Here is a 16,875-nt window from a genome sequence, read left to right as displayed (position 1 = left end):
TATTAGTGTTTTTATCTATTACCTTTGAATCATCATATCTGCTGTCTAAACACTTTCACAATCCTGCTCCTTTTTTAAAGCCAAGAATGAGACAATCTTTCTATTTTTATAAAATAACCAGATGATGTATTTGTTGTAAAACTGAACAAATAAACAAACAAATAAATACTGTATCACTGAGTGTGTTTGATGAACAAGTACCCTCATCAACACCCAAGGCATCAGCAGTTGCAAGACAGTAATCTGTGTATTTGTTGGTACCTCTGAAGATCAATATCTAGGCTCCTATTTTTAACAGTAGAGTAAATCCTGTAGTCACACTGTACATATAATTATTATTTCTGTCTTTCTCTTCCCATGTACAGCTGTTCATGAACATTCCCCACTCTGAGCCATGTATGATCTGATAGCACTTAACTTACTTTAGTGTTTAGAACACAAACGTTCAAGTCAATTTGAATCAATTTTGTTTATTTAACAACAACTCACAATAATAGCCGCCTCAAAATGCTTTATTTTATAAGATAATCACCTTAAAATAAAAAGTCTGCTTTAAACAAGCACCTGGTAACAGCTGGGAGGAAGAACTAAATCTTACACTGACAGAAACTAAAATATGTGGATGATATCAGCCATGTGTGAATTAGATCTATCTGGAGCAATGAAGCGCAGAAACAAGAAAACAAGAAAAATTGTTTTTCAACAAACAAGACTGTAGATGTAACAATATTTGAGATTAAATATCTTATAGGAAACACATATTCATATAACACAATTGCAGCTCTCCAAGCAGCTTCCATAAAATAAAATTTAAAGTTGATCTTTTCCTAAAGCTGTTAAAAGAAGAAAAGCAACTTTATAGAAAAATGTCAAGTGATGCTTAATTCATGCAGGGGAAGAGAAACATGTATGCTTATCATACACATCAAATGATTTTAGAAACAATACAGGAAACATCTGTAAACATGCACTGCTCAAAAAAAATTAAAGGAATTATTTTTAATCAGTGTTTAGCATCACATCACTCAAATGTCTATCCTCGATGAAGTAGCAGAAAATGTAGTTAACACTAGGTACAGCAGGGTGAGACGATCCCTGGATGCTACAGAGGTTGTACAGGATGTCCAACTCCTCTAGGATGCCAATTCAGTGCATGCTCAAGAGTCTGTCACCCACTGTCAGACCCTATTGTGCTGTGGGTCCTGGGTTCCTCCTGGTATGATAATGACCACCATCATGTGTTGAGAGTATGCAGGCAGTTCCTGGAGGATTACGGAATTGATACCACTGACTGGTCCCCACACTCGCCTGACCAAAATCCAACTGGGACATTATGCTTCTCTCCATTTGAAGCTGCCATGCTGCAGCTCAGACTCTCCAGGAGCTCAGATGCCCTGGTCCAGATCTTGGAGGAGATCCCCAGGACACCATTGACTCATTATTCATATGCTCCAAGATTGTCAGGCATGCACACAAGCACACGTTGGCCAAACTGACAACTGAGTATCATTCTGAGTTGGTGCAATGAACATTTGACAAAATGGACAAACCTGCTGCATTATTTTGTCACTTTGATGTGTCTCTGCATTTAGCCCTCTGTAGGTTGTTGACTTTCATTTCCAAATGTTGTTTATTTTTATTTTTTTATTTGTTGTTTATTTATTGAGCAATCTAAATGTAAAACGACTCTAAAAAGCATCCTGGTCTCAAAGCCAGATCATCAGTTGGTGCTATTATGATGAAAGAAAGTTTGTTTGACTTTATTTTATTTTACAAAACAGTGCATAATCTCATTTTCTCCAATGAGCTCTTTACTTCTAATGGAATTAACTCAGTCTTGTCACTGATCCGGTTGGTTTTGCAGATCTTGTTATTAATCTGAAAGAAATGGTGCAGCACAATTCAGTCATTAAAGGTGATTTAGAACTAAATTTACTCCCTAAAAACTTAAAAACTTTAGTATTTAAGTTCATCGTTACAGCAACATGTAAGCTATTTTATTTCTGCACAGTAACCCAGAGCTGTTTGTGATTTAACTTCAGAATAAACTGTTTCATCAGCTGCTGCAGGAGCTGGTTTTCCTGCAAATAAAGAAATGATTTGTCAAATGTCATTGCAAGTGCCTCTTTGTTCAAAGTGACAACTTGATTTATTTATACGGTTTTCCTTGGTGTGTAAAACGTGTAAAACCCAAAACAAAAGAAATAAGGTACTCATTTTATTACATTACTTACCTTTGTGTCTCTTAGGTTTCGCTTTAGTGTAATAGACCCGTGCGTACAACAGGCTGTCATCTAAAAGAGGATGGACAGATGAGCAGCATTAAAAAATGAGTGGCTTTAATTTCCTTTATATTTTCTGTCAGTTAACACCTACAGTAACTCATCACAGGAACAGACTGAAGGAGATTTTCGCTCTATTGAAGACGAGATTTTATGACAACCTGTTACTGTTAAATCTCATTTCAGTGTCAGATCACTTCAAGCTTCCTCCACCCTGGTTATTAAGGTCAGTGACCCTATAATCCAATGATATCTAACTGATATCATTATAACCCTCTTAAAATGATGAAATAATGGTGTAGTCAATGAAGTCAAGAAAAAAGTTATATATTATATTACTTTACTCACCGTTGTCTTTCTTGGTTTTAGATCTATCGTGGGAGATCTGTGCATACAGCACACTGTCATCTGAGAGAGGACGGACAGATGATCAGGATAAAAGGTTAAGTGTGTTCATTTTCATTACATTTATATATCTGTCAGTCAACAACACACTGATCATAGAAACCTATTGAAGGTCTATTAAAGATGAGATGTTTCTGTCATGTTTAAAAACCTTTTCTATGAAAACCTGTCAACCCTCAAGTCAGTGTCACATCAGGTCAACCCTGCTCAGCATGACCCTTCCACTAAGCTCAAATCCAAACCTTAAGGATCACCGTTCACTTTTCCTCCATCTTTGCCATTCTATACTCCTGCACTACTCATACAATTTATGTCCTCTTAAAACAAGATAATGTGCTCTAATCAACAGACTCCTCAAATGTTTCTTCTAATCTCTTATCTGAAACAGCGCTGAAATTAATTCCACGTGATTCTTCTAGGTTAAAATATTAGAATAACAATAATAACAATGATGTTTAATACATAACTTGGCATAAGAAAAATGAAAACAAAACATAATGACATTTAAAAAACAATTATACCAAAATAAAGAAAAAAATATTAATCTCTGAAATGTAAAAACAACCAAACAAAAAAAGGATATAAGCAAAGAGTTAAAAAATGAAGACATGAGGTTGATTACTGGTTGTTGTCTCATACTGTTAGTAGTGACAGGAACACCAGCAAAAAGTGAAACTAGAAAACAATTAGTCAGGAGGAATGAGATGGATTCATAAAACAGATTCACAGTGGTTTACGTTTTGTAGGACAAACTGATCTTAAAGTTGAACTGACCCTGTGTTACACTGGAAGGACCAAGTGTCCAACCTCTTTGTTTTCTTATCTGTGTGCAGCTGATTTCTAAAACTTCAATGTTTAAACATAAATAATCACATAGTCTTCATATGTCAATGCTACTGTATCTACTTTACCATTTTGTGTGTCATCATGGTCTTTGATTGATTCATAAACACAAGCATCACCTACAAAAACAAGCCAATGTTAGGTTAAAAATTGAATTTCTTATGTATGGGTTTGATTATCTTCTAAATCAGCAAACTAGAAACAGATATATTGGACCTGGAGTTTAAAAATCGTCAGTAAATAAATTAATAAATACAACAACAACAACAACAAAACTTGTCATGGATCAGGCTGACCTTGGACAGTAGAGTTATCTTGACTGTGTTGAGCTTCATCCTTGATCATGTGGTTCATTGCAGAGCTCTGATTTGTGCTCCGAGTCCTGGTGGAACAAAAAAAACAACAAAAAAAACAAACGTAGTAAACCAATAGATTTAATAAGAAACACAGGATGTAGTTCTAGTACAGGAGAGGGGAGATTTGAACCAACCTGACAAAGAATGAATCTGTAAGAAAAGACAATTACATTTTTTATTGTAACCTGTTGTGGTGCAAAATTTTACATTGAGCGTTCAGGATACATCTGTGATTTTTATTATTTACATCATATTCAGTTTAATATCAGACGGTTAATGGTCTCACCCTTTGACTGTTTGAAGCGACACAAAAGCAGAAGAAGAAGAATCAGTAAAACTCCACAAACGAGTCCAACGATCAAAGGAGTGAGAAATGAAGAGCTTTCAGGTGCTGCTGTAATAATACCAGGCTTTAATTAGATGCATTTAAACAGATTATTAACATAATTCACATGGGAACATTTTAAAATATAGTATTATTTACAATATCACTATTCCTAATAATAACTGAAAATATTCTATTTGTTTTACTATCATATTTCTCTGTGGTGACTATTTACCTGAATAGTGATTTAAAAAAAACCTTTTGAATTTCACATCACCTGTTTATCATTCCTTTATGAACAAAGGTCTTTAAACCAGCAGCATATTTTGATTCATGCAAGTGGTGATAAATTCTGTGAATAGTTTTCTAATTCAAATACATAATGTCAGCTTTACAGAGACAAAAGTATATATCGCTATTTTATCAATTTGTATTTATACTTTAAAGCTCTGTGCTAATATGTTTAAGCTCAGAAGAACATTTACGTTTGTTTGCAGACACTGTGAATTTTTCAGTAATATAATTATCATTATAATTATACAGTAGATGATGAGTGAGCATAGAAGTAGATTCACATCTTCATCTATTCTAAGTATTGTATAAAAACATAATGAATACTGACAAACTGAAGTATTCACGCTAATCTGTTGAACCCTGGTGTGCACTCTCCCCTCACAGTTGTATTCTGCATCATCGGGTTTTAAAAGCATATTTAACTTCCTGAATTCATTTTTGTTGGAAGTTTGGTCGTTTTCCATTCATACATCCACTAAAGGTGTAAATGTCAGATCATTAACTTTTCACATTTTGTGTTTCTAGAAGAAGAAAAAAACTCACCCCTGCGATCAATCCTGACTGACTGGCTGTCCTCTGTGTAGTAAACTGGGTTTCCTCTTCCTCCTCTGCACCTGTAGAGTCCTTCCTGTGAGACACTGATTTGTCCATTTGAGTGGAAAACTGCATCTTGTGTGGTCAGAGGTTCAGACGAGTTCTCATCTCTGTACCAGTAGTATTTCCATCCAGATGATGATGATGATGAGTTCACAGAGCAGGTCAGGGTCAAACTGCCCCCTGCTGGGATGTCTCTCATATCAGAAGTTATTTGGGCCTTTGGTTGATCTGCTGTTGAGTTTAAACAAAGACACAAAGAAAATATGAATATATACCCCACATGAGGGATCACACGGCCCTGATGTTGTCTCCATTGATGTTACCTCTTGTAAACCTGCTCTCCAGTTTCCAACAACACATAGGAAGGAATAAGACTAAACTGAAATGGTATGAGTAATCTTACAGATGCCTATAATGCATTTTATTCTTTTAGTGTTTATTTTTTTCTGTTTCATTATGATTCTTCTTTGGATTTATAAAATAATACTTGTGCTTATTCTGTGTGATTCCTTCTTATTACCACAACAGAAGACACAGAACTTATTTATGAGATTTCTTCTAATTTCAGACTTTCATAAAGCATTTTCATTTGTTTAGCATATTTTTTCATCATAAGTTTGCTTTGATTAGGGAATAGTCTTCTTCATACATGATCAGAAGAAACATACCAACATATCTCTGTCTCTATAAACCTCCTGTTGAACACATACACACTAATATCAAAAACTTCCACATCACTGTTTGTTCCATTAATACAACAAAATGCATTAATTTATCCACCACTGTTCTTAAATAAAGTGTTTGAAAGCATCAATTTCATGACAAAAAAAGAAAGAAGAACATTTTTCACACAGTTCACCTCAGCTGGCAAAACAAACCAGTCACTAAAAATGTTGATTGATGCAACCAAATCTCTCTCTCTCTAGGATGCCTCACCCCAGAGTAATGAAACTGAACCAGGAAAATATTGCATTACTTCTTGTAATCACAAAGAAAACTAGTAATTAAAGAAAAAACATTAATCTTACTATCTCTTAATGTTGGCTAATTTAATATCGCTAATATGCTACATCTTCAGCCCACACATTTAGTCCACTTTGTATTTCCACAGACATCACCTCAGTGTTTGTTTGTAATAATAAATTTTTCCACCTTGTCAGTTTTTTTCTGTTTTTGTTTTTCTGTCATTATTGTCCTCAGGTGATGGAGCAGCAGGTCAGCATTGGCGTCTCTATACCAGCTGAAGGTTCATGACACAAAGTGGTGACAAACTGTCTACAATGAGGCTACTATCAGCTGCAGCTCTTTGTCTGACTAACAATGTAACATGCTTTGTAGACCATTGAATTCATCCTGTGCTGACCATTATGACATTTGTCAAATGGAGATCACACAACAAACATGACTTACTTGATGCTGACAATGTGAAGGCTTCACTCCACTCTGTTGAAGAATATGAGTCATCTCTGCGTCGACTCTTACACATGTAGTCTCCACTGCTGGACTCAGAAACTCTGAATGTCACATCATTATTGTGTGTCCACTGTGGGGGTGTCCTGGGTCGTCTCCATTCATACCACCACTCAGTGGTTTCACCTCCTTCCTGCACCTCACATGTCAGAGTGATCGTCTCACCTCTGAATATCTGAGGCCAGTTGGGTTGTTGTTTTACAACAACTTTATTGGAAACTGTTTACACATATTAACAGTTGAGATACAAACAGAAACATGAAATCAACACAGAAAACTTTACATTGTATGTTTGATAATCATGAGTGAATGTATATTTCAAACTAAATTACTGAACTCACTGGTTTTCTCAATGGTGACATCATCACTTTCATAAGTGTAGTAAACTGGGTTTCCTCTTGTTCCTCTGCAGCTGTAGATTCCTCCTTCAGATACTCTGATATCTCTGTTTTGTTGATCTCTGATTTTACCTTCATAGGTTGTTTGGGTTCGTCTGAACCACTCATATTTCCATCCATGAGAGCTCTGCACAGAGCAGGTCAGAGTCACACTGCCCCCTGCTGGTATGATTGTTGTTCCTGCTGTCAGTGTGGCCCAGGGTCTATATTCTGTTATCAAAAAGACAAAAAGAAAACACAAAGCCATTGAACAACATTTTAAAATATGCTTTCATTTGATTTAAATTCCAACTTCCAAGAAGAGATGTCTTTGCCGAGCACGCATCATTCTCAGGGACTCCTCTCATCCTGCCAATAAACTCTTCCAGCTCCTCCCCTTCAGCTGACGCTACCGGACCCTACAGACTAAAACCAGCAGGTTTATGAACAGCTTCTTCCCCACAGCTGTCACCTTACTGAACTCAGTCCCCTGCTGAACCTTTCCATCCACACCCACTTATCCCTCCTAATGACCATGATCATGACTGTCATTCATTCTCAACATTCACCATATGCTTACATTGGTTACTGCTATAGTTTAGGACACTGAACCAGTATAGTCTCTGGTATAGTGCGTACACTGTTTACTATTATAGTCTATTCAGAGCGCTACGCTTCCACTGTGAATATATTCATAGCACTCTGTAGATCTGTTTACCATATGTAGCACATCTGTATATATTTAGCAAAGCTTTATATTTGTTCATAGTACATCTGTATTTCTGCCCGTCTGTATAGCAATACAGAACATCTGTATACTATATAGATCATCTGTATATCTGTACATATGTCTGTAGGTCATCTGTATATTTGCTCTCTCTGTATATAATCTGTTCATAACTATCCCACCATTTATTTATACTACCCTTATCTGTATATAATTGCTCCCATTTTTTAGCACTTACTACTCTTGCACTCTGATCAGATGCAAACTGTATTTCCTTACCCTGTATTTATAAATGTGTAATGACAATAAAGTTGAATGCTAATCCTAATTAAATTTATTTTTTAAATACAGTTTAAGATCATTTTAATTTTTTCTGACATAGTAAGAGAGCTACAATTTTGAGGTTAGTCGGGTAATTCAGGTTGTAGATCTCTAAATAAGCACAGTACAAATGTTTGTCCATTCTTTGGCCTGAAGAAGTCACACTGAATGTAAACTAATGAAGTTCACTGTTGAAGGAAACACACGATGGGTTCAGAGGGATCTGCCTGGTTTCACATTTAGATAACAGAAACATCGTCACCTTAAATTATATGGAGATTTGATGTTTCTTTTTTTTCATTATTTAAATTACATTTCATCCACAGTTATTCTTGTTATACATTAAAACATGCACATGTTGTAATGACAAAAAATATATTGTCTGAGTATTTTGGTTGTAGTGTGTACTGTCAACAAAGTTAGGTAAAATGCAAGGATCTTGGTTAAAGTTTAAAGTTTCAATACATTGGAAATAAAATAGTTTCAATGAAACATTTATTAAACACATATTTTTTTATAATTCAGATGAGTATTTTAACTGGAGTCATCACATTATTAATCACTGAGGACTTACCTAATACAGTTACAGAGACAGTATTACTGTTCTTTGTATAATCTGACCACTTTGAGCTGCCATAGCACTGGTATTTACCACTGCGATCTGTAGATCCCATTTCTAATGTGTAGACTTTGTATTCACTGTAGCGGACAAAGTCTCGACCATCCTTGTTGATTGCATAATACCAGTCAGTGTCTCTTCCTTCATTCATGTCACACTTGAAGGTAACAAACTCTCCAATGAAATAACTGGATGATTTGGGTTCAATAGTTAGCACAGCAGCTAGAATCCAACACAAACAGACAATCAGACAACAGACAATCTGAAACACTTATTTAATGCTCAAGGCAAGACATTGATTGATAACACTTTATTTATATTCACACAAAATGAAAATACAGTGATAAATCAATAAAAAGAAACACAAATAGGATCTGCATTAGAGTCATACAGGTTGAGAATAATCTTTATTAAATAAAAAGGAAGAAATTGAAAAAGGAAAACTGTTCAGTCACCTTGAGCGTGTCCACTGCAGAGGAGCGTACAGAGCACTACAATAAAGACAGAAACTTCAGATATTATCAAACTAAAGACACCAAAATGAAACATAAATAAAAAGCTGTTGGTAATGATGTGTCTCATTTCTTGAGGCACATGATCAATAGTCAGTTAATGACCTTCTTAAGGAACAATCCCACTAGGGTTTAAAGTCCAGTCGCTTTCTTACCAAGCTCCTTAAAACACTTGGAGATTTTCAATGTCTACTATGATCTGAGTCAGTGCACTGAAATCTAATCCAGTCTACAAACAAACATGGTGATAACAGACATGAGTGTCCTCTGATCATATGACCTGAAATGGTACAGGCCATCCTCTTTGGGCAGCCAGTGAAAGACTGGGTTCCAAAAGGGAAATGATCTCCCCAGTATTTACTTTGTATATTAGAAAAAAATCTCAAAAATTAATGCCATTGACAAATTGCAGTGGGTCACTTCTGTCAACAAGAATTTGTCTAGAAGGAGGTATTTGTTGATCAACATTGACATATTTTAACTAATTTATGTGTCTTCTACATTTAAACCTGCCTACTGGGAGTTTTTTTTTTTAATCTCCATTTATGGCTGGATGAGCTCTAATCTTCCTTTAGGAAGCAAGTTTCATTTAGTCAGGAGTAGGATTACCTGGACTAAGGAAGCAAATTTCTGTTAGTCTGCATTAAAAGGCCTATTTTTAAATCTAGCACTGGCTTTAATTACTGCCTTTATGTGTTTAATAAAATGTAACCATGATTGGTTACATTTTATATTACGATGTCAAAAGCATCAAAATATCACTGATGGAGAAACAAACCTTTCTTAGATAAACTAAACCAGCTCAACTCTGATCTGAGTCAGTGCACTAAAATCTAATCCAGTCTACAAACAACCATGTTGGTAACAAACATGAGAGTCCTCTGATCACATGACCTGCAATGGTACAAATGACTGATGCTCTGTTCTTCTTACTAAAACATGTTTATGGATCAGTATGAATCAAACAATAGAAGTCAGTGATGTACTCACAGAATAGGCCCAGCTCACAGAGCAAAGTGGCTCCCATCCTCACATCCAGCAGTGACACGTCTGAAAACTTCTACAACTTTCTGTAAAGAGAGAGAGTGAAGCAGCAGCACAGCAGATACCAAAGAGTTGTGAAGGAAACAATGACTTTTTAATACTTCTTCTCTCTGCTTCCTTCCTTTTACACAGAAATAACAACTTAACATAGTCTGACCACCACATCATGTGATACATTTATACTCTCCTGCAGAAACATATCAGGCAGATTTTTATCAGAATGGCGATAAAAAATATATATATATATACTGAAACTAAACAATAATAGCTTGACTGAGTGCCCAAAATGAGATTTAACTGTGAAGTACTTTAGTTCATTTTACAGCCCAGAAACACAACGAGAAACATTGTTCAGATTCAGATTGCTAACAAGTATCTATCAGGCATTAGATATTAAAGTAACAGCGACGGATATTTTGTTGCCTTTGTCTGCTGCTTGTATGCTTGGTTTGATTATTATGAGCTTTATCACCAGTAATAATTACCCTCATAAACACTACATGTATACATCATTCAGATCGTTTTAAACTGCAGTAGATGCATAAATGAAGACAACTGATTAAACACAACCAAGACAATAAACTTTTACCATTCCCTTCCTGTCACAGATGTAGTCATTGAGTTTGCTGCTGCTCCTTTACAAGGAGATGACGATACACTAAATATTGATGCACAAAATCATTACATTGCTTCAAATATACATTAAATAGATTTGAGGTGAGCCCCCATACCAGCTGATAAACAGAGATGTCATACTTACTGACAGCAAATGTTCACAGCAGATGTTGGTAATCCACACACTTTCCCACACAGCAGTGAAATCAAGAACTGACAGTAATTTTATTTTTATTTCATTGAACTAATGCAGACTCCTTTAACATATCTTTCCACTGTGGTGACATCTTAGATTAGTCATAAATTTACTCACAGAAAGTAAGCGTGCACTAGTTAAAATAGAAATGTGTCCTTAACCAGAAGTGACCGTGAGACCAGATGAAGTCCTGCCCCCTTTCTCAGCTCCTCTCTGTTTTCTTACAAGTAGTTGTAACTGCTGTATTAATAAATAACGACAGTGCCTTTTAGCTTCACTTAGTAACTAAAAAGCACACTTACACACTTAGTTACTCATTTCCATGGCTAAATTTTTAGATAGCAGAGCACAGCTGCAAACAAAGCAGCTGTTTATATACTTGAATGTGTTTTACAGAATTAACGCTGTAAGTCAAATAAAGGAAGCAATAAGAGGAAGCAAGCAGTTCAGCAAGGCAGAGTTAGCATGGCAATCTGATAACGTACAGTTATTGGTGAAACACAATTGTGCTTCCTGCACCCTTTACTTCATAAGATGGTGGACTCGAGCTCGTATTGAGGCGATTTGCTGCTGAGTGTGAAGAGGAGGGAATGAGAATCAGCACCTCCAACTCTGAGCCGTGATTGACACTGGATAATTGTTGAAGTCATAACTGTGGTTTAGGGATGAGTTCTGGCCCAAAGCACAGGATTTTAAGGATCTTGTGGCAAGAGCGGAGTGGGAGATTGGCAGGTGGATTGGATGATACTGTGTGACATCTGCAGTGATATGGATGCAGGACCAGTGTGGTGTAGTGAAGTGAGAGCTGAGTGTGAAAGTGAAGCTGTCTGTTGGCAGGTTGATTTATCTTCCTACCCTTGTGTGGTCACAAGCTCTGGGTAGTGACGGAGAGAATGAGACGGAAGACATTAGCTTCTAAAGGTGCAGTTAGAGAACATATCTTGAAGCAAATCATAAATCATAATGTTATTTATATATTTATATGTATATATGTAGTATGTAGCTGGAGCTATAATATACTATGTAATAGTGTGTGAGTCACAGTGAACTTTCACAAAACTGCATTGCATAGATTTTATTTTTTATTATTTAAATTGAATTTTTGTAATAATAAGGTTCCACATGTCAATGTTGTCGGGGGCATTAGTCAGTGGGACACCGCTAGCAAACATGTTGCATATGTGGAGGTTCCCAGACAGAGTTGCATGATCTCCACACTGGTAAGGCACATTCGCTGTAGGTCCTCTCCCTGTACTAACTTATAAGTTTAAGTTTGGTGTTGCTTTACTAAGTGTTAGTTCTTAGAGCTAAATGTCCCCAAAGTGCTTTTGATTACTTTTAAAGGGAAAAATAGTAATTGAATCTGACTTTTATCCATTATAACACCTATTTATGTGTTTTTCACCTGTGCTAAACAGGGATGAAGAGAGGCCTGCTGCTGTGTGTTTCCCTGATTGTGTTGCTGCATTTTGTCTTTTAGAGTTTGTAGAGATTTTGTTTTATGTGTATAATGAGTTTGTCATCTAAAGCTGCACGTTAAATAGTATTTTCAGCCATGTTGGGAAAATTTACTCTTGTATCTATAGGTTTTTTGTAATTGATCCATCTTAGCGGGGATTTAAATATTATAACTGATTATCAGTAGTTTGTTTTTGAGTATACTTCCTCATCGTATCAGAGGTGGGTCGAATATCCAAAAATTGTACTCAAGTAAGAGTAGCATTACTTTAAAATATTATTACTCAAGTAAAAGTGAAAAGTAGTTGTCAAAAAAGTTACTCAAGTAAGAGTAAAAAAGTACTTGGCGAAAAGACTACTCAAGTAGCGAGTAACTGTTTGAAATGTCCGATTTATTTTATAAATAAATGCTATCAGACAAACAGAAATAAATAAATATACAAATTTGACCATTTTCAAAAGGAATATATGTAAAAAGATCAACAAAATAAGGCACAACAATTCTAATGTCCAGATTTCAGTTTTTCACAACATAAAGCTTTTTTCACCAATACCTACAGTAAATAATATAAATATATAAACAGTGCAAACAATTTCCAGTGACAAGATATGCTGTAAACTTTATATTCATTTTTGCTCCAAAGGGCACAGCAGCCTCAGAGAAAACAGAACGAGGCATCTTCAACATAAATACATACATGCCTTCATACAAGGCAGCTTAGAATTTTATCTGGATATGTGGGTTAACTCTGCAAAGAATTTTCCTCACATCAGCAGAGGTCAGACAGAGAACCTGGTCGTTATGATGGGGGTTGAACTTCCTCACCAGCACATCATTCTGGGGATCAAACCATGCGCTGCGTGTCACCGCTGTCCTGGAAGTGGCTGCGGATTTTTCTGCCATGCGCGCGCTTCGCTGCTTTGATGGTTTGAGACAGTTTGGCCCTTGCTGTTCCCAGGGCCCCCTTGTCACCTGCTCTGAAGGCAGAGTCTTGAATCCTTAGCAGGTCACGCACTTCTGCAGTCATCCACGCTTTCTGGTTGGTCTGTATTACAATGTCCCTGGAGTAAGTGACATCATCGATGCACTTCCTGATGTAGCTAGTCACAGATGATGTGTACTCCTCCAAGTTGGTCCAGTCGCCATTTGTTGTAGCCTCCCTGAACATGTTCCAGTCAGTGTGCTCAAAACAGTCCTGGAGAGCAGAGAGAGCTCAAGTAGGCCAAGTTCCCACCTGTCTCAGAACCAGTTTGGAGTGTCTGATGAGTGGTCTGTATGCCGGAATTAGCATAATAGACCAGTGGTCTGAGTGTCTGAGGTGGCGGCGGGGCTTCGCTCTCTGCACACTGGGAATGTTTGTGTAAACAAAATCCAGCATGTTTTGCCCCCCGTGGCAAAGTCAACGTGTTGATGGAATTTTGGGAGGACTGACTTGAGATTTTGCGTGATTGAAATCTCCGGCGATAATAAACAGTCCATCGGAGTGTGAGTTCGGGAGCTCACTGATCAGCTCGCAGAGCGCCTCCTTAGTATTAGCGCTGGGTGGGATGTACACTGCTGTAATGAGCACAACAGTGGCGAGTTGGCGCACAGTTGGCGAGCCAGCAGCCAGGAGTTATTGTGAAACTGCATGAGACTCATCTTATTAAGTATTACAACGATAAGAAACAATCAAAACCTAGTTTGACAAAATGGACGTAGTACTTAAAGAGGCAATTAAAATCCCTAACGCAGTAATCATAAAAGGGCTTACTAACAGCGACCTCGATGACGAAGTAGCTATTTACCTGGGGAAACACGGTTCAGTTAACCGCCACATCCGTATAGATGATCCGCATTCTGAATTTCACAGGCAGATGATAGCTGAATTCAATCATGCCAGCACAATGGATACTTTGAATCCCCTTTTGCCGCAGACTATCCAAAGGTTTGCTCAGCCTGAAGTCACGTTTGAGATTAGGAGTTTAACTGTGGTGTATGCAGCAAATGCAAGGAATGTCACCAGAGCATACATGAGACAACTGTCTGAAATGGCCAATCTTAGTGGCCACTCGCTAGAAAACATGCTCAAAGAGGGGCTAGCTAACTTAAACGCGCCCCCTCTATCCTCTCAGCCTACAGTTTCTCCCCCTGTTGACAGAGGCATGCACAGGGTGATCATTCCCCCAGTCAACCTGCTGCCGATTTCTCACAGTCTACGGATTCGATTCCAATCTTAAATCAAAACCTGATCGATCTTGACTCACCGACCCAGTTCCATCCCACACTTGAGCTTAACCCGCCCAATGTCTGGCGGGTGGTAGTTGAACATGTGGTGCGCAGTAGTGAAGTTTCTTCACACTCGCCCATGCCGAGTAGGATTAGAGCTTTCTCTGGGCGCATTCCCCGCCCTAACAGTGAAGCTGATTGCGACGCCTGGCGCACAAGTGTTGAAGTCCTCATGAGTGATCCAGTCGTTTCTGACTTGAACTGCACACAGAGGATACTTGACAGTCTCCTGTCGCCTGCCACAGACGTCACTAAGCATTTAGGTCCAAATGCTAGACCCTCTGAGTACCTGAGAGTACTCGATTCTGCGTTTGGAGCCGTCGAACATGGCGATGAGCTCTATGCGCGATTCATGAACACACTACAGAATGAAGGAGAAAGACCATCAGCCTATTTGCAAAGGTTACATGTCTGTTTGACCAAAGCAATGCGACGAGGAGGTGTCAATATGTCAAATTTTGACAAGCAATTGTTAAAGCAATTTATTCGTGGCTGTTGGGAGGACAGTCTCATCAGTGACCTCCAGCTAGGACAAAGAAAAGAGAGCCCACCTTCGTTCTCTGAGCTACTCTTGCTTCTACGCACGGAAGAGGACAAGCAAGCCTCAAAAGTCCGTCGTATGAGACAACATCTTGGTCAGAGCAAACCTGGCCCTAGCAATCCAAAGCACCGGGCCATGTCAAATGTACAAACAGCAAGTAGCTGTGAGTCCGACCTCGATGTGTTAAAGAAACAAATTGCTGATTTGAGTGCACAACTTAACAGTTGGAAAATAGAAAGCCAAAAGCAAAATCAGCCCAAGCACTCAAAGTCAAAGTGCCACACAGTTAATGCCAAAGTTGAAGTTTACCCCACGAAAAGGAAGGCTTCGACCACACAGAACTTTGCAAAAGCCAATGCAAAGCCGCGTCCTTGGTACTGCTTTCACTGTGGTGAGGACGGTCATATTGCCTCATCATGTGAAAACGAACTAAATCCATCCTTAGTGGCCACGAAGAGAAAACAGCTGAGAGAAAGGCAATCTAGTTGGGAAGCATCAACTAGGGCCAGTGATGAGCCGCCTTTAAACTAATCCCAGCCTCCAGTGTGGGACAAGTGGGGGCTGCCGGAGACAATTCTCGTCCCAAGCCACAATGTGCTTTTTCAAAGGAAGTTCAGTCAAAAGCGCCATCTATACACCTTCCAAAGGGTTTGGTCGGAACCAAAACTTCTGCTACTGTCAACATCGCTGGCAGAGAAATGAACTGTCTTCTTGATACAGGGTCACAAGTGACAACCGTGCCTCAGAGTTTTTATGAGAAGCATCTCTCAGACTTGCCTATAAACCCGTTGGGCGATCTCCTGGACGTAGAGTGTGCAAACGGCCAATCCGTCCCTTATCTAGGTTATGTAGAACTCTCAATCACCTTTCCCAAGAACTTTGTGGGTTCGGATATTAGTGTTAATACCCTAGCATTAGTTATCCCCCCTCTGCGAGCCGAGGCGCGAGAACAGATCTTGATAGGTACAAATACCTTAGATGCCCTTTATGCGGACTTCCATGAGTCCAGTGCGAACTTTCAGCCCGTCCCCCATGGTTTCAGAGCGCTCCTCAAAATCCTTGGAGTACGTCGAAAATCCGCTAGCAATTGCAGCCTTGGGTGTGCAAAGTTAACGGGTAAAAAGCAAGCCGTGGTGGCGGCAGGGCAGACGGCAGTTTTAGAAGCTTCGGTGTATATTCCCAACTCCATTAATGAGAAATGTGCAGTTGTCGAATCGTCATCAGATTTTCCCTTGCCCAGTGGTTTGCTTGTGTTAACTGGTCTTGTCAACCTGCCAGCCAAGCAGCCTTGTAAACTGCCGGTTGTAGTGAAAAATGAAACCGACCACGACATTGTTGTCCCGTCAGGCCGTGTGCTAGCCGACATTAATGCCGTGACCAGAGTCATATGTAAAGAACAGACAGAGAAGATGTCAAACTCTTCAGACCACTCAGGAAATTATTTTCAACCTGAAGAAATCAGTTTCGACTTTGGAAATGACTTACCTGATGAATGGAGAAATCGTGTCACAAAGTTGCTAAATTCAATGCCTGAAGTATTTTCGCAGCATGCATTGGATTTTGGACACACAGAGAAGGTGCAACATCACATCAAGCTTAGTGATGAAACCCCATTCAAGTCCAG

The 16,875-nt window shown here is 38.4% G+C and overlaps 2 protein-coding genes across 2 annotated transcripts in view; both read right to left on the bottom strand.

The window, feature by feature from the left end:
* Positions 1-11,381, bottom strand: part of LOC309703079 (Fc receptor-like protein 5) — a 77,565-nt gene extending 66,184 nt beyond the window's left edge. The window contains exons 1-5 of the mRNA XM_082527783.1: positions 10,933-11,381; positions 10,119-10,198; positions 9,072-9,107; positions 8,572-8,838; positions 6,914-7,180 (exon numbers count right to left, since the gene is read on the bottom strand). Coding sequence (XP_082383909.1) covers positions 6,914-7,180; positions 8,572-8,838; positions 9,072-9,107; positions 10,119-10,155 — 607 coding nt within the window. The 5' untranslated portion in view covers positions 10,156-10,198; positions 10,933-11,381. The remainder of the gene's footprint in view (positions 1-6,913; positions 7,181-8,571; positions 8,839-9,071; positions 9,108-10,118; positions 10,199-10,932) is intronic.
* LOC309702809 (uncharacterized protein) lies at positions 461-4,014 on the bottom strand. Its single transcript, XM_082527445.1, has 5 exons — positions 3,827-4,014; positions 3,599-3,649; positions 2,631-2,690; positions 2,235-2,294; positions 461-2,081 (listed from the first exon to the last, which is right to left on the bottom strand). Exons 1-5 carry the CDS (start codon positions 3,882-3,884, stop codon positions 1,993-1,995), a joined length of 318 nt encoding a protein of 105 aa, XP_082383571.1. The 5' UTR covers positions 3,885-4,014; the 3' UTR covers positions 461-1,992.
* Positions 11,382-16,875: the final 5,494 nt, after the last annotated feature.

This window comes from Aulonocara stuartgranti, assembly GCF_965226115.1.
Source record: "Aulonocara stuartgranti genome assembly, chromosome: 3".
In the NCBI taxonomy this organism is placed as follows: Eukaryota; Metazoa; Chordata; class Actinopteri; order Cichliformes; family Cichlidae; genus Aulonocara; species Aulonocara stuartgranti.
The sequence above is the reverse complement of the archived record's forward strand: the minus strand, read 5'-3'. Positions and strand labels throughout refer to the sequence as shown.

Coding starts and splice junctions, on each gene's coding strand:
- LOC309702809 (XM_082527445.1), bottom strand. CDS start 3,884: ATGAACCACATGATCAAGGATGAAGCTCAACACAGTCAAGATAACTCT. Junction 3,650..3,826: donor AGATAACTCTACTGTCCAAG/GTCAGCCTGATC, acceptor TTGTTTTTGTAG/GTGATGCTTGTGTTTATGAA. Junction 2,691..3,598: donor CCATGATGACACACAAAATG/GTAAAGTAGATA, acceptor GTCCTCTCTCAG/ATGACAGTGTGCTGTATGCA.